The sequence below is a fragment of the Porites lutea genome, chromosome 5 (genome assembly GCF_958299795.1).
Source record: "Porites lutea chromosome 5, jaPorLute2.1, whole genome shotgun sequence".
NCBI lineage: Eukaryota > Metazoa > Cnidaria > Anthozoa > Scleractinia > Poritidae > Porites > Porites lutea.
Window position 1 is genome coordinate 16,281,850 of NC_133205.1, and position 18,739 is coordinate 16,300,588.

At 39.5% G+C, this 18,739-nt stretch overlaps 1 protein-coding gene across 1 annotated transcript; it reads left to right on the forward strand.

Annotated features, from left to right (window-relative positions):
- Positions 1-7,225: 7,225 nt before the first annotated feature.
- LOC140937211 (uncharacterized) lies at positions 7,226-15,998 on the forward strand. Its single transcript, XM_073386746.1, has 6 exons — positions 7,226-8,749; positions 9,419-9,661; positions 11,029-11,283; positions 12,779-12,895; positions 13,629-13,795; positions 13,980-15,998. The coding sequence occupies exons 1-6, from the start codon at positions 8,506-8,508 to the stop codon at positions 14,337-14,339; spliced, it is 1,386 nt and encodes a 461-aa protein (XP_073242847.1). The 5' UTR covers positions 7,226-8,505; the 3' UTR covers positions 14,340-15,998.
- The last annotated feature ends 2,741 nt before the right edge of the window (positions 15,999-18,739 follow it).

The following is an 18,739-nucleotide window of genomic DNA, read 5'->3' on the forward strand; positions in this document are numbered from 1 at the left end:
CATCAGTTTGCTGTACCTTAATGGATTTGCAGCAATTAATGATTTGTACGACAAGCAATAGAGAAGAAAAAGATTAAGCCTGAACTAAGAATTAAAATTCTTAGTTATTCTAATGAATTTATAATTTATGAATTGAGTCGGCACGGCAGTAGCACGACGTTTGAAACCAAGTCGAGCTACACTGTACTCAGTACCGTGTAGCATGGCAAGGCTTGCCGTGCTACACGGCAGTAGCACGACTTGGTTTCAAACGTCGCGCTACTGCCGGGCTAAAGTCGAATTTAATTCGATCAATTGAGTTCGGCACCGCAGTAGCATGACGTTTGAAACGGGCCTTAGACGGTTACGAATTTCTATAATAATTAAGTTTCCTTCGCTCAGCGATTTGTTGAATAAAGCTGTCAATGGATTGGAGCAACTTCCTTGAAGAGTCACTCATGGCATTTTGTCTGGGCCAGGGCTTTCAAATAATATATTGAAGTTATCCAGTTAGGTCTGGATATCAGAGGACTCAAATTTGCTGTGTGTGAAATGTTTGTGAGTTTTGTGGAAGTTATGATGGGTTGGTGGCCAGGAGGTGGAGATTGATTGCTATCTTAAACAGATTCCCTTGATCCAAGGGGCTGTTAGCTAGAGAAGAGGATGTTTGGTTTAAATAGAGATTCAGCTTCAGAGCTGAAGAAATTTCTCTCTTTTAGGAATTTCAGTTCAGATGATCGAGTCATTGGGCGTTGACCTTAAGTCGTTAAGTCGTTAGTTATTTCCTTATCAATTCGAAGTTGACGAAGAAGAACCGGCAACCCATACTGCCTCACTTCCTCTTGAAAGTCACTAACTTTTGTCACTCTTATCGACAAAAACAGATGAGCCAATAAGAGAGAACTGTAACACGAAAGTGCAAGTGATGACAACGCGCACGATCTTGACTAGTGCAAAATTTTTCAGTGAAAACCTTTCATCTGAACTCAAACTGAACTAGCAAATCTTTCAAGGATTTTTCATTTACTTAATGCGAGATTGGTGCTTTCCCTTAAAATGATTTTTTTCTTTGCATGACTTAGTTTCTCTGTTAAGGGCGAAGCAGAGCTTTTAGATTTGAGTAAGTGATCATATTGGGGTTTACCGCGGTGGTTTGCCCCGCTGTAAAGACCGTGAACTTTTTCTTTGGTTTCGCCTTTTTTGTTTTCTTTGTTTTACGTCATCGGTTAGTTTACAGGTATTTATTTGCATTTTTTTAAATGACACTCTGCTGTCGGCTTCAGCTCCATCGCTTTGACAGTCAGTTCTCTCTCTGCCTTCAGAACAATTTCCTCTTTGTCTCTATTGACACTCACCTGCCATTTGCCAAGTTTTCCTTCGGAAGCGCTATTTTGCAAAACCCCGCACAGTAGATATTTACAAACTCATCGCTTGGAGAAACGACAGATATAGATTAATTTTTAACTGATTTGTTATTCGCTCTCAGCCAATCTGAAACTCTCCCGCACAAGTGGTGTTCGGGCTATTCTAAACGCCAAGGAGAACAGCAGGCGGAATCTCAAATTGACTCGTCCGCATTTTCTCCATGCTTTAGAGTCTCAATCAAAACCCATAAATACACTTGCTGAAATAAGCAATCGCGCGCGATAAATCCTTCCAGCTACAATTCCTACGCTGAATTTATTGTCTTTAACCGTGAAAAACAAGGACTCACTATTGAATGCACCTACGTTTATATCCGAGCCAAAATTTTGCTCGCAGTCGGATCGACAAGGAACAGAAGGACACAAAAGTCACTTAACTAAGTTGTAATTTAGAGGCAAAGAGGATGAAACTATTCATGGTATTGCAAGCTTCTCTTAAAACCCGGACACGGGAGACAGAGTTTAAACCCTAATATCTGTCTGCGCCTTAACTTCTAGGGATCTTACTTCTATACCGATTCTCAGGGGTCCATATTCTTTTTTTCTCATAGTTGTCAGCTGGGCAAGTAGGCCTGATGACATACTTGCCCGTTTACAGACAAAAGTTCAAACTGAACTTTTCTGTTTTATTTCCGTTATAGTTACTATGAAAAGGTTTTTAACTAAACTGTTATAAGTACAATAGGCTATAGGCATGGGCTAACACAGTTTATTTACGTTTTACAAGTAGCCACGGTCGGTCAGTTTGTCATGAAGGCAAGACGTACTGCGCGCTTACGTTTTCCTCCGTATAAGGTAGCGGCTCCTGCGTCGCCTTTTTTCCGTTAAGGCAGCGAAACGTCTTCTGTAAAACGTCACATCTTAATGCGTATAAGGTACCGGCTTCTGCTTCACCTTTTTTAACCGCCGAAGGCGACGAAACGCCTTCTAAAAAACGCCACATCTTGATGAGTGTGGTCACGTTTTCTACGAATAGCTTCTGAATGCGATCGTTTCGTAGAAAATACTGCACCATTAAAGATGGCGCCCAAACTTACGATTTCATTGCCGACAAAAGCTGCTTGTTATTCTCCATTATTCTAAAAGTTTTAAGTGGATGAGAAGTAATCAAAACACATGGAAAATGTATAAAATCATACAAGAATTTTTGAAAAGATTTTGTGGTTGAGCAAAACCTCACTCGTCCGAATCGTCCGTACGGAATTGTAGTCGTCTGGGACGACCGGGCGACTGGGAATATGGATCCCTGGTCCTTCTTAATACATTGCACAATACATCAATCCTTGATGGAGCATGCCAACACTCATGGCGAGGAAGATGTGGTTATAAGGTCATCCTGTGTTGCGAAAGTTCAGTAACTGTACAGAGAAGCGGAAGGTGGTCATGCGTCAGAGGGAATCATCTTAACTTTTCTTAAAGTATACAAGCCCTCCTTAAAGTTGTCCAAACATAAACAAAGAAAACGTGTCTTAACAAAAGTTGAAATAACCTCCCACGTAGAGGTGGTTATGTGAGAAACACTTGTATCTACAAGGTCACTTCATGAGGCAATATTTAAATATCAAAAGAATTATCCCAAGTTCAAGGTTTTTTTTACGTAAGTTAAAAGTACAGCACTTAAAGGAAAATGCCAATCCATCCCTCTATGTTTTAAGCAAACCACAAATGGTTGTTTTGATAACCCAATTTTTAAAATACAAACACAGGCATCCCAAGTCACGATGTGAGCGCTTGATAGTCCATCTAGTAGTATTCCGTAACGTAACGAATTACCCCGGCGAATTACTGTCGAACCCTGCTTTACGGACACCAGCTTAATACGGACATGTATCATATTTTATTATATGACTACAACAGTACACGCACTCTGATTGGCCGTGTTTCTTGTAATGACCGGGCATTACCAAGTGTCCAAGGCATATACAAAACCATGGGCTCCTGACAAAACTTGATAGTGGACATCCTTAAGGATATCGATGTTTTAGTCAATTGACAGCTGTCAAAAAGGGCATCCAATGACCAGTGTCACCTGACTGTATCGCGGACTTAAATGTACAACTCATTCTAGGTGACGTGTTTTTTTTAAGGTATCCGCTGGCCAGTTTTTGGTTTTAATCGATCGCAGGCTCATGATTTGGACAAAACGCAAGTGAAATTATTCCCTAATTTCACGAGTATACCATTTGATTACCTGTTAATATCATGGGTGACGAATTACGTTAGCAATCTTGGATTTTTGACATGTTTATCCTGGATCGTATCGATTGAGAACTCCTGCACTCTCTTAGCCTGCGTAGCAAGCGTTTCCTCGCGAGGTTCGTCTAGAAAGCTGGGACAAGAGCAAAAAAAATTAATGACGGGGGAGGCGGAGGGGAACGAAGGACCTTTTTTTGCTTCCGCTGTAACTTTCGCGCAATAACTCGATTGGAAACGCTTGCTACGCAGGCTAGCACTCTCTCGAACGTTTAGAGCTTAAATTTGGCTTAAGTTCAGAGTTTTTCGACAAAATACCTGTTAGAATCCTTCTTGATGTGCCCTTTCGTGTGTTCAGGTTTTCTAAAGCGTCTTTTTTGCCCTGACATCTTCATTCATGACATTTTAAAACTTCGTCGCCATCTTGACACTGAGACGTACGGAAGGTTGCCATGGCAATTTTGTAATTTCACTTGTGAAACGCTGAAATTTCACGCCAAAATTAAGGAGTAATTCGTCACCTATGATATTTCACTGGAAATCTCAGACCTCGGCCTTGATGTATTGACCTCGCTATCGCTCAGTCGATATTTCAAGGTCTAGGTCTGACATTTCCCTATAATGATCTCACACTCGGTTAATCAGTAATATATACTGATGCTTATTGCCAGTGAAAGACTGGATTACGTAAAGTTGGACGAGAAGAAACGAAAAGAAGAGAATCAGAGGCGGGGTAGCGCATAAAGATTTCGGAAACCATTCTGGGCTTCCTCTTCGATTAGACTCTGAAGAATTTATGACGTTCCAGGAGTACATGACCCTGGAAGGGTGTAGAACTGGCACAAACTGTACCCAATCGTAGTTTCTTGTCTTGAAGTCAAGAAAGGAGCCTAGCCCCCATGACTCTGTTCGCTGAGAGACTATTATCATCTCTATCTCTCCTCTTTTTTTCCCTTGTCTGATTCCATTAAACTAGCTTCCTTTGTTAGTGTCACATTGCTCTTAGAATGCAAAAATGGTACGCTGATACACTGAAATTGTCTACTACGTAGCTATTTAGTCTCCTGAGCACTTCATTAGTTCATACGAAAATTCAGTTTCGTTCTTGTTTAACATTGAATATCACTGGAATTTTCTGGAGACTCTGATTTTTTCCGTTTTTTCCATTACAGTGAGCTCTGGCCCTTGCCCTTTTGCAAACATTTTCATGTTGGAATATTCTTCTTTTGCTCGATCTAGCCACTTTAGAAATTATGATAAAATGATTGCCCTTTTTGAATTTTGAAGTTCAGTTTATTTCCTGTGTTAATTGATCCAAAAATCAAAACCACCGTGCAATGAAATTTCATTTAGGGAAAAGTGCTCACAGTTAAGTAATTCTGTTTTAAGAAACTCTTACCCATCACATAGTATATTGATAGTTACCCGCCCAAACCACGTAAGCGTCACAATACTGTGCGTAATTCTATTGCTAAGTCTTGAGGCTGCCCGTCAGTAGCAAAATCCAAGGTTATAATTCTTAATTTGATTGGGCGGAACCTATTTCCTTCATTGTTTCACAGAAGCGCAAGAAGAACTTCCAGCGAAGTTCCGGGGATAGGTCTTAAGTACATGTTTTCCAATTGTGTATTGGTCACGCCCGCTTGGAAAAACCTATAGGTCAGGGGTATTAATAGTTTGTAATTGTGTAGCAATCTTGAGTATTGAAGGTTTCCGTCCACTCGAGTATTTTATAAATACCCTTAACTGCGTTCCAAGACATCTAGAGACCAGAGAAATGACAGTGTTATGAGAACATGTTGGTAGACGTCCCTGAGCGCGTAAGTAGTTGGCAAGCGCCGCTACAGCACGCTATTAATGGGACTTATAAGGAATAACATCACTTGTTATTACTGAAATGAGTCGGTAAAGCGCACGCCCCTTTAATAAACGGGCCGCATTCACACTGTAGGGAAATAAGGTTAATGCAGGCTAAAAATGTTTGAATGATCCCTCAAAAAATTTTGCGAATGTCACAAAATTGCCAATTCCACACTTAAAAACATGAACTTTTTGTTTGTGTGTGGGTGTTTTTTTGAATGTTTGTTATGCAGAAAAATGAGTGTGGGTTGGGGAAAGGGAGTTGCTAATAATAATGAAAAGGGTTAAAATGAAAATTATACATTACAGTTATTACCAGACAAATTTTGTATAGTAGATGTCTCTGAAGCCGCTGGCGGGCCAATTGGTTTATCTTTGGTTGCTCATTTAACTGCGAGGATCATTTCCACACTCATAAGGCCTATGTTTGTTGTAAATTCCTTTTTCTTCATCCTTCAATTGTCAATAGCTTTTTTTGCTGTTTTTACCAACTAATTTTCGGCCAGAAAGAATGCCCGTTATGAAAATACGCAACTGCGGTTGCCCTGACAAAGATCATCACTATTTCCTTTTTCTGTCTCTCACACCAAATGGAGTCTTCGTCCCCACTGCCCTCTTCAAAGTCATCGGTACTGACGTCTTCTAACGTTTCTAAACAATCAACCGTATACGGTATCTCCTCGAATAATAGCGGTCCCTCGATTAATCGCCTCCCTCGAATAATGGTCCTTCCTTTGACGGAAATACTTAAAATGATCGCCTCCCTCGAACAATCGCCCCTCCCCGCTCCTCTCGCCATCTTCTCTTGCTCTTTCCTCTCCCTGTCAATTTGAAGTGCAATGAGATTCAGCAAAAACTGATCAGTGACGATTCACGCTCTGAAAATTAATGAAGGAACTAAATTTGGAACACTAAAAAACCCCATGTTCAGTTTATTTGACGTGTTTATTTTAATGGGAAAGTAAAACAAAATGTAACAGTGAGCGCAGTGAGCGATATCTGAAATAATCGCCTTCCTTCGAATAATCACCCCCTTTTTGTGCGAAGAAAGAAATAATCGCCCCCGGCTATTATACGTGGAAATACGGTAGGTCAAGAGAGTAAAAGGAATTTATACAGTAGAAGAAGAATTTTGAATTTTTTTAAATAACAAATGTACGGAAAACAATTCAAGGAATCCACCTTTTCTTGGGGGTATAATTTTTGAGGTGGGCAATTGTTGTGTTCTGCAGCAACTAGTTTCTGCGATTGGAAAGAGACTTATTTATATTGTTTAGCAAGTTACATGCCGGCAACATCTTTGTATTATTAAAGTGAATGTGCCACACACGAGTGAACAATTCAGATGTAAAATACAGGTTGCTAATTTACCTCTTGCATTTGTGCGGTTGATGACTGTAATTCATGCTCGAGCTTCCATCTGTTTTCGTTTTCGTTTTTTTTTTTTCTTATCCTTTAACTCTGCGAAGGATATTTAAGCCTACGCTTTTTTCTGCAAACCAAACCATCAGACACGTCAAGCCTCCGCTTTAAGAACTGAATATTTAATATTAGACTCTATTTTTATAATTAAAACAGACATTTTAAATGGGGAGTCTATTTTTAAAACGCAAGCGAAAACGCAAGCAAACAAAACAGAAGAACCAACCGATGCATTTTTCTACTACAGAGTACGTGTCGTTATGTCTCGTGATAACTGAGACTTTGAATTTAATCTTTTATTCTCCCATTTGAGTAACTGACCCATAGCCGGTACATGAAGTGTGAAGAAAAATATAATACGTATTTAAAAATAGAGCAGACGTTGCGCAACCAACTTGAATTGTTGCGTCCGCTTGTACAAATATACACACAGGATACTCACGTGCAATTCATTTAAATTATCTCAATATGATATGAACCTAGATTTTTGGCGAGAGTTCAAGTTGTACTTTGTGTTAACTTTTCCATCCGCCAGTGTGTTTGATAGATGGTCTCCTTTTCTTCATTCTGCTTCCGAAAACCGAATTAACATTTATTTGTTTTATTATTTTTATATATGCACCGTGATCAGATCAGGCTGAACACTAAAGAATCTACAAATGTACATAAACTTACCTGAATCTTCTGTCCTGTGACAGTGACCAACATTTCCATAGTTTTTTAACATTCATGTAGTTATCATTTCAAAAACTTTTGGTCTGAATAAACTGGGAAGTCTAGATTTTTAAATGTAAACATTGCACCGATCGAGTTTGTCTTGCGTGACTGAACGGTACTTCTGTTTTTTCGTGGTGAGAATTTGGTTGCGCAATATTTTGTTCGTGCGACCTTTCACGTGTTACAGTGAACTCTTATTGCGGAAGAATGGAATGTTCAATTTCGCAACTCTTCTTGGGGGACACAGACTTCAGACATCTTAGAGACATGCCGACTTCTTATACGTTCCGGTCAGGTTGTATCATTGAGGAAGAAAACCTTTTTGTCTGTCCGAGTTGAAGACAGCGCAGATTATAACTGATTTTCACCTGTTCAGCTGAGTGCACGGTTACAAGTTTCATTCGTATGCATTTATTATCGAAACACTCTTCACACCGTGCCATTGGTGCCATCTTTCTCGCCTTTGCTTTTGTTGGTCACTTTGCCTACATGACACCGTTATATGGCTTATATAGTATCCTAAGCCGGAATGGAAGCACTGAACTAACCTTGCATTCTGTTTCTCCAATAATACTTTGAATGATCTTGGACTAGTCACGTATTCAATATCTCCTCAGGATCTTCTATTAAACGCTTAATTTTACTTTGGCTAGATTTTACCCTACTTGAATAAACTCTTGAAAGCTGCTTTAATTTGCGGTTAAGGCTCTCAAATATCGGATATGGGGCCATAAATGCTATAAAGATCAGAGTTCCCGCTTAGCACTTCCTTAGATTCCGGGGTATCGTACAAATGCTACAAAAGTTACTCTCGCGTCGAGATGTCGTGACAGACCAATAGGAAGTCTGAGTGGGTGGAGAAATTTATGGGAAGTTACCGTGGACCCCGCCGTACTTAAGGGCTGCACTCATGCAATACGGACCAGTTTCAAGAATACGTAACACACACAATAATTTTTGTATTTGTCCTCAAATGACAATGGACTATGATTTGGAAGAAAAACTCCACGACATCGACGAGTTCATTGAATCAGAGCTAGGATTCCCGCCTCTAAGTGCCAGAGGCACACTTTCACCAGCAGAAATCAACAACTTGAGCTTCTTTCTTCAATCCAGTGATTTTTCAAATGGATATCATCCTGGGAATAACCCAGGTAAAATTATTTTAGTAAATTTGACATAATTATATTTAGCAAATGGCTTGTCATCTCCACACTTGACATACTATGCGCTATCAGATTATCAAGTTCTACCATCGGAGACATCCTTGTTCACAAGAAACTTAGGAGACAATTTTTGTTTTTGTTTCTTTTCTGTTCCTCAGCGTAGCCGAGTGGTCAGCACGTCGGACTCGCAATCCGGTGGTCCCGAGTTCGGGTCTCGCTCTGGCCACTTGCTGGATTTGTTCTCGATCGTCCCAAGTTCAAATCCTCGGCCACGCTTGTAAATGGCCAACTGGTTGCCTCCTGCCAGTTAGGAGTTTTAATCCTGTTAAGTTGTATTTGATTTATTTGTTTCTAAGTATCTGAGTGGTGTGCCTGTAAACTAGCTGCATGAGCTAAGTGCACTCTCCACTATGAACAAGCCTTTAAACATTTTTTCCTTTATTTAATTTATTCATGTAATCCTCCATATGATGACAAGTTTTGCAACTAGCACATTAGCACGGTTTTGGTACTTGCAAGCAAAGACTGTCTTAGATTGAGTATCGTCTTGCGAGTTTTTTTCTGCCCGTTAAGGCCTTTAACTCTTCAAAAGAGAAATATTCAAACAGAAATCTCAAGAAAAATATCTAACGCATTGTTTTTTTCTCAATCCTAAAGGAAATATTGAAGCTAGCCTGGCGGCAACTGTAACTAAAGTCCCAGAAGTTGAGGTGGAAGTGCAGATAATAGACCTTAAAGAGGTCTATGACAAAAAGACCAAGAAAACCCTTGAAGGGCTCGAGTATCGCTTGGATGATTCAGAAGTCACCGTTGTGGTGCAAGCATCAGAAACAATCACCAGCGTTCGAGCTTTTACTCAGAGGTGTCCTGAGGCTGCAATGAGAACACATGACACTATAGGTAGTTATCTTTTTTTACACTCAGTTATAAGAAGTTCTCAATGGGGTGGTAGCTTTGAAGGTTGACGGTTATAAAATGTTTTCAAATATGTTGACTGCTGACGGTAAATTGTTAGAGCTTTTGACGGTTGACGGTTGTGAAGTGGAAATTTAGTCCAAAAGGTTAAAGTAAATATTATTCTCTGTATAAATTAATATAAACTGTTGTGTTTTGGAAGTTGTCTTGGCCTTTCACTTATATTATTTTGAAATATTTTCAGATATAAGCAGGTTGAAAGACTGCAAAGGGCCGGTGTTTTTGAGAACATGGGAACTGTTTTATTCAGTTTAGAAATTCTTCAGGAGCCGGAATGCCGTGAAGATCAGCTGAAATAGTGAGATTTGAAATACTTTGAAGCTTTTTGACGGTTGACGGTTAATTTTTAGGCTATTTGACGGCTGATGGTAAACCCCAATGAGACCCTCCGTTAACCCTTTAACTTCCAAAATCTGATTAGTAATTCTTCTTTCAGAATGCAATACATTTTATTGAATGTTAAATTAGAGAATTTAGGGTTATATCTGATCAACACAACATCTTCTGGCTGATGAATTTGCCTATTCTCACCATCTATTTTTTGGCCAATGTAAATTGTATAATGTTGGATATTCTAACGAGGAGATTGTATGACACTCTGTTCTGGGAGTTACCTAATGATCCCCTTACCAATAGAAACTTATGGTACTCGTGGTTGGAACATTTGTACAATAGACTACTTTAAAATGTTTTGTATTTTGCAACGACTGGAAGATGCAAAGTAAAACTTAGCCTACCACGTTTGCATTAGACAAAAGATAATAGACCTGAGTTTCCCGTGCTCCTTTTCCTTGTGGACAGTATATAAAGTATTTTATACAACTGAAAACGTTACACACTGGGGACCGTTGAGATTTGTTGCTCAAAATGTAAATTTACTGATACAACGGCCATATTGATTTTACATCTTTCTGAATGACGTAAAATCGACGTTCCGCGTTTCTTTATTGATTAGAAATAGTTCAATAAATATAATTCAACGCATAGCTTGGGGCCATATCGACACTGAGAAAACTGTGAAAATTGCCTTTTAAAATGCCTTTTAAAATTAAAAGGATCTAATCGTTCTGGCTTAATATAATATGCTGGAAGAGATGTCATAGTCGAGCCTGATTTGCGTTGCCGAGACAAGATTCCTTCATTAGTAAACAAAGTCAATATTTATATACGTGACTCGTTCTAGTGACGATCTTTTGGTTTTCACAGCACAGTTTCAAGACTGACAGATGTTGACACTATCTCGCACTGTTATTTTTCCATATCCTCTGACAACAGAGCTTTTACACATATAGGTCCAGTTGAGCTAGACGTGCATATCCGACAGAATTATGGCGGCACACGTCGAGTTCTTACAGTTGACCTTGGGTCAGTGTACAAAACAGAAGACGGAGATGCCTTCTACTGGCTTGAAAAAGCAGAAGTTTTGCTGAGAAATAAATGGGAGCTGATAATCGAAATGAGTTTCGGCTCAGGCTTGGCAGGATCGGTAAAGTCAAGACCGTTCCGAGTGACCACCAAGTCACAGTATAAGATGAAAAAGAACGGAGGTTTGTAGGAGTCTATTTGTATTAACAACAGTATAATGATTGTGAGGGAACTTTAAAAAAAGCGGCCTTTTAAGACCCGTAGATTACAACACTAACGAGACATTAGGGAAACCATAAAAGGAAGAGCTAATGAGCAAATCAGTTTCGAGGAGATTGAAACGAATTTGTATCAGGGGCGCTGAACGACGGTTTCCCCCTAAATACATTGAAAACACTTTTTAGGCTATCCAGAGCTCTTTTAGATCACTAGAAATGCCTTCTAAGCAGCGCTATAGGATTTGTACCTGTTCGGTCATCCTAGGGGAACTTGAGTCTTTTCGAAAATACAAGGGCTTCAGTACTATTTTCTCGAAAATTTTTATTTGATGCAATTTAACGTATGACGAAAAAGAGAATTTTACTGATTCCTCTCTCGATCACATTTTTGAATCCGAAAACTTTAGGTTTCCTTTTTTCTGCGAAAATATGCCTAACGTGAGGAGTGAAATGTGAGAAATTAAACTTAGGAAAATCGTAGGGAGTTTGTTAAATAAGCTTCGAAAATTGTACATGAACAGAACGGTCATCTAGAAATTTTTAGCCGTCCTCAAGTGATAGAAAATTATAGGGAACATCTGCTTCTCCGAACAGTATTTTACAGAAAACAGTCGTTGGGTGCCCCTGTTTGTATTGGGGTCAATTTAGACTGAAATTTGTAGATTAAGTTTGAAGTGCACGTGTTATTGCCTAAACAGAGCTGGTTATTAAAAAAAAGCGACAACAACAACAATAAAATCGTTTAAATTATCATAGTCATGCAGAGCCAAGCTGAGCTTTATAAGCGCTAGTTTGAATCGAAAATTGATGAAAAAATTTGGACTCGGAAAGCAATTTTTTATCTTTGTATTTTTGATTTTTATGAGAACTGTATCAACAATCAATGGACCTTTTTACCGAGACGGCGGCCATGTAGATTTAAGGAGTATTATGGGATGCTCAAAGGGCTTTCGCTCAGTATCTATGCGCGCTTTTCGGGCAAAAAGAGAACTTCACTGTATATTTCTCGGGAAAAAGGCGATCATTATTACATCCAAACACGGCACAACGATCTTTTTTTTTTTCAATACAATGTTTTTCTAGGAAAACTTAAAGAAAAATTGGCCCGAAAAGCGCGCGTAAATACCGAACGAGTAGATCGGATCTTGCTCATGCCCCCTGGGCATCGCATAATACTCATTAAATCTAAGTAATTCAATATGGCCGCCGTATCAGTAAAAAGGTCTATTGACAGAAACTCGAAACCTTGAAGTTAATGTGCGCTCTCTTTACAGTACTGCCACACGTGAGCACGTATTTGTAATTTCCTCTTACCCCTGCCAGTTTTTCTGTCTAGGTACATCAAGTGTTTACAGGTAATGCATGGTCGCAATTATAGTCCTTCCTGATATATGGTTCTTTAAGCGTCACCTATACAGAAAGCAAATTTTGATAGAAGTTATTTGCCGTTGTCTTATAGAATTCGTTACTAGCCCCGGTAAAGTGCAAAGAATACTTAGTACAATTACAGAGTCAAGTAAATCCACCCCTGTTCGTGGCGACTGCAAGTTTATTGCAGACCGTGGATTTGGAAAAGGTTAGTTAACAATTTTACGACAACTTAATTCTTTTTGTACAGTTTTCGTTTCTGTAACTGGATTGGTTTTTTAACAACTCATTTCTGCCGATCAATTTGACGAAAACTCTTATTCGGTCAACTGTTGACAGAAAAATAACTCGAACCATTACAACCATCCCATGAAGTTTATCGTTGACTAGCTGCCTTGAAGATTAATGCAGGAAATGCTTGTTACAAAGCCAGTGCCGAAACAAGGAGCAACTAATCAAGTCCTATTTTCTGCTCATCAGCTTTTAAGTTCATTAATCGGTTTCCGTGGTCTTACCTCGGAGGAATAACTGCGGGAAAGATTGTCTAAGTTTGTAGGTTATTACAAAGAGCAGTAGTTTGCACAACACTTAGAAACACTGTGATTAAAATGCGGGGAGTGATCTGACGGTTCTACCACATAAACTAAAACTTTTACTAAACATGCATGTCGCCATGTCAAATGGCAGGTGGAGGACTATTTTTCTTTTCTGAACGTTAAGAAACTTTCAGATATCCATGATCGAACGCTAATGAAATGTACGGTGCTCATAAACAAAAGTTTTCCAAAATACTTCTTATTACCTGCGTTCAGTCCTGGGCGCGAGTGGAAAGCTTCCGTAAAAAATGGAAGTTTCATACCTTTCGCCAACGCCCTGGTTGCCTAGAAACCGTGTGTCTCTGCATTTGGTGCCAATGACAGGTAATTTGTGTTTATCACCAGATTTTTCAGACGATACTTCAGTTTTGAGTCAAGATTTTAAGGCTTTCAGCGTGGTAAAGGAAGAAGATTACACAGGAGAGCCTGACTGTAACCTAAATTCAACATCTCTTCCCTCTGCTGAAGAGAGAATCCATCTTCAATTGAACACTGTTCTAGACCGTCATATGGTAAGCCTTTATGTAGTAATGTAAATTGAAGAAAATAGAACATTGTTAGGGTACCAAATTTAGGTTGGATATAAGAGTACGAAATTTGGGTGCAACTTACCTGACTCCCAGGCGCGTTAGCTTATCAAACAGTTTTGAGTAATTATATAAAAACTCAACTGACTAGTGAATGATTTGATTATAGATCACTACATTTTATGGTGCAGACCGAAGAATTCGATATGTCATAGAGCAGCCTGAACTCCCTGCTTTACTGAAGTTAGTTTGTAAATCATCCAGAATGACTGGACCCCGTCCTAAAGCAAACGGACACAAGTCTGCTGACGAGGATTTCACATGGTCATGCGGGTTTTGTTTCTTTGAACGCCGCAAGAAATCAACTATAAAGGCGCACTTAATTCAGAAAGTCTGCCGAAAGACGGTGGATCATAAAAAATCCAAAGCAGATTCAGTTGCAAAGCGTCTAATGAAACGCAACCACAGCTGCAGCGAACTCGAGGCAGACAGGTTTTACTTTTCGTGGAAAGATTCCCTTTCTGTGTGAGAAAGAGGGTGTGTTCTAGAGATTCCCGATTCCACGAATCTTTGGTTTCTGGAACCTTTCCGATGTTTTCAACTAGTACTCAGAAAAGAAAAGAATCAGTATTCCACTGACTTGCCTTTGTGCTGTTTTCTAACATTAGAATTTGGTAGAATGTTGTATAATATTTTTTTCTACTGGAAAAGTCTATCAATACGGCTTTATTGGCCTCCTTAATGACCTCCGCTTGCATTCTCTTGTGCGACTAGTAATTAAAGAAGCTCCGATTATAGAATCTGTATTTTACTAACATTTCAACGAGGGATATAGCATCCGCGTGTCTTTAAAGCAGTAAACGCATTTTTCTTCTGGTTCGGCATAACTTTGTAAGTATCCTTTTCACTCATTCAGGGATAAAAATGTTTAGCTCATAATACTTTCTTTGTAAATATGAGGTGTACAGAAAATGAAGAAGGGGGAAGTAAAAGACTTCTTGCATTAAATTAGACACTTTTCTAGAATATGGCAGTTTTGTCAATGGAACAGAGAAAAATTTTGTAAATTTTTTGTATATACCAGAGCTTATTTGTTTAAACGAACTATGGTGAAATTGTTATCGTAGAGTTTAATTTATGACTGAGGATGCAACAAAGTTGACCCTGAGCCATACTTTGCTTTTGTTATTAAGTATGAATTTCAGAGAGGCTGGCCCTCGCGATTTTGGTTTTGCTTGTAAATTAAGCTTAATCGACCCTTTATCTGTTTTTCATTTTATTTCATTTTTTCAATTTATGATAAATTCCATACTGATGACGCGTCACTACCCAGATCTGAGTAGTGCTTCTGATTGATTGAATCAAATTTCCCACGCAGCACGACCAATCAGAAGCAGTGAACCACTAACCAGATCTGGGTAGCGACGCGTCCTTAGCATGGAATTTCTGCGCTCGTTTCTCAGACGTCATTTGGCGGGGAAATCAGTGGTAGCGTCGCCAAATGTCGGCTGTTTTCTCAGGCTATACAATATCTCGACTTCGGAGAGATTTATAGATCTTCGCTTTCAAAATTGACAGGTTTAAAAGTTACAGGGACTATGTCACGAAGATTTTGCTGTTTTAGGTCAATTCTGTGTTGAAGTCTTTACTTGGTGCCTTTACCCATACACAAAATGCTCGGATCATTTTACGTTTCTAGAAAACTGCCCACCTACCCCTCCCCGAAGCCAGCATTTTGCCCTAAGTGAGAAGTAAGTGTTAATGTTGGCTTATGGGAGGGGTAGGTGGGCAGTTTCCCAGAAACGTAAAATGATCCAAATGCTCCTGCAGTAGAGTTTTGAAGAAGATATCAAATACGTTTAATCAGGGAGCACTTACCGAATTATTTTTGTGGGTGATTTTTGCAGGCATAGCATTAAAAGTTAGGTTTCAATCCATATCCATCCCTGCCAGGTATTGCTGCAGCAACAGGAAACATTTTTAATGCCTATATAGTCTTAAATAACAAAACCGAACCATTTAATTTTGGATTTCAATACATGCAAAAAAACCTTTTATCTTTTTAAAAAGCGTGACGTGGCCCCTTAAAACACCGTAGAATAGTTTATTATGAACAAATATTATTTATTTGTGTTTTGTCGCTGTGTTATGGCTGGATCACTTGCTGTCAATAAAGAATTGTCTTTGACTTTTGTTGTCCTCTGAATCTTTTCTCCGTACCTTTCAAGTCTTTACAGAAGTAATCCACTCTGTCGTACCTTACCTTACCCTCTACTTAATCAAAGTATACACTAATAGGAAACCAACTGTTTTACTTTAATAAGGGTGGATAAGGTGGGTGGGGGTTGTCTTTTAACGCATGGCGCCGCTGTCCAAGAGATTGCATTATTTCAACTAGAAACTCAAAAAGTAAAATTTATTTTTAAGTATGTTACGTCAGTCTATCTCTGTTTTCCGCTAGGGAATGGACCACATGCAATTTTTGAATTCGTTTTAAGGACATTTTCGTCATCAGATCATTTAAATATGGCTACTACCAACGAACGAATAGCCGTCATTTTGTCTACTGTTGGAAGCTCAAAGAAAAACCCTTCGTGCTAGGAAAAAAGATGCAAAAGTGTTTGAGGGAGGGAAACGCATGTAGTGCACCACCGAGAACTTGGGATGATTCCAATTCTTTTGTGGTCGAGGAGACAGAGAGCGCCCGAGTCCAGATAATGCCTTGCATTTCCTAACGTCAAGCGAAAATAAGCTGACCACATCCAATGGGAAAAAATGATCCTGTCATATTGAGTAAATTTTTTAATGAAAATCGCTTTTGCAAAGAAATTAAGATTTGCTTGAGTAATTTAAACATAACTGGCCTTGCGCGTTATCCCCTCCCATATCTGACTCTCGTCAAGGTCTGAACCTGCAAGTTCCAACTTTATAACATGCACGAAGGAGACTGTTGCTACCTCTTCTACAGCTGGCGAGGGCGGAAGACTCCTTATAACCAAGTGGCACACCCGGGACAAGAGAGCAGCAGGGAGAGGAAAATATATGTTACTATTTTCTTTCGAGCCGCCTGTGTGGCTGATTGAAAATCAGCTTTCTCATGTATTTAGCAGGCTTAAAATTCACCTAAAAATTTCTATCATTTAGTATAGCACATATCGACATTTCGGTCAAGTAGAATGAAGGAGTTTTGTCACATGAACTTAGTTTAGTGGCATTAGCTCCCGCAAGTCTCCTGAAGCTTAGCGGTAGAGTATCTGGACTATAGTAACCAAAAGATATGGGTTCCGAGCCGCCTGCGTCACTACCGGAATAACATCTTTCCCATGTATTCTCCACGGCTTAATATTCACATTCACTTTTCTGTCATTACGCATAAGCACATATCAACATCCAAATCCTAGTAGTTTGGAGAATGTTTGTCTCATGAACCTAGTTTAGTGGCCTTAGCTCCCTCGAGTCTCCTTTAGCTCAGTGGCAGAGCATATGGACCAGTAACCTGAGGGTTATGAATCGACTACTGTTGTGAGTTATCGGATTCTTTCCTCCGAGCTGTCTGTGTCATAGACTGCAAAAACGTCTTTGTAAAAAATGATCACGTCAGACACAAGCAGCTTTAGTCTCAAATGCTGAAAATGAGATTACCTGCACACGATCTAGAGGTGGTCAAATCTTTGCACAAGATTAGCAATCGGCGGTTAGGTTGGAGCTCGGCACAACAGATTGTCGTTACAGAAGATTGTAGCAACTTTCGAGGATGCAGAATTGTTTGTCAATTCCTTGAATTGCGAATGGGATCCACCATAAATTTGCCCAACTGTACCCTACCTAATATCAATCGAGTTAGCTGAAAGGGCTATGTAGTTTTTCATGGAAAGAATGAAAAAGTCGATTGGTGAAGACCGCTTGTGGACTCGACCAGCGTTTCCTGCCCTGACAACGAATGGCTTTCAGACGTCAACAGAAACGTTAAGTGCATCTGCAGAATTGGTCTTAGGAGCAAATACAAATCACGATTGGAAGTATTGCATAACGGGGAGGTAGCGTGTCCGGCGGGTCCGGGTCAGCGCGTCTTTGGGTCCCGGGTTCGTGTCCCGCTCCTGTCACTTGCTGGATTTGTCTTTCGGTAGTCTCAAATTCAAATCCTCCCCCACGCTTGTAAATTAAATAACCAACTGGCTACCTCTGGGTTATTGGTTTCTACTTATTTGAGTGGAGTGTCCGTAAACTAGCTGGAAAGCTGAGTACACTTTCTTTACAATAAACTAAAGCTTTATCTTTTTCAGAACGAGTGTACCGCTTCACTCCTACCCCCAAGACAGGCGAAAGGTAAAGTTAAGATAATAAGCAATTAACGGATGAAGTTGAATATGACCCTTTACATATGGACAGAAGGATAAAACGGAGAAAAGAGATCTCCTTTTTTAAAAATATCCAGATGCGTGTGGGCGGGACCTATAACCTTGCAGTTGCATTCTTAAGGTGATCAGTATTTAGATAGTTTTCAAAAGCACGTACATTCTAATTGGAACCGTGGATAATTTTATCTTTCCAATTTGTGCATTTTATGACTAAACACTGTTTAATTGCGTATTCAATAATTCATGGCCGAAGAAAAAAAACCATCTCAGATTCCTCTTGACACCTCATTCCACCCAGAGAAGGGGGACTAACGTTTAAAGAAAGTACGTGGCCCAACGTAAACTAAAAAAATTGAGTTTAATCATATCAGAGGCAGTCAAAAGCCTGACATCACCTGCTCTCCTTCCAATCATATTGTGTATGTCAAGATCGTTCTCCCGCTATTCAATGAGCACAGGAAGTGCTAACCGACAAACGTGATGTTAGTTCTCTGCAACCGATCAAGAAATTATGAAAAATGTTTTCAAAATAATAAGTCTGTAATCCGTCCGCGGTCGTTGATGCAGAACA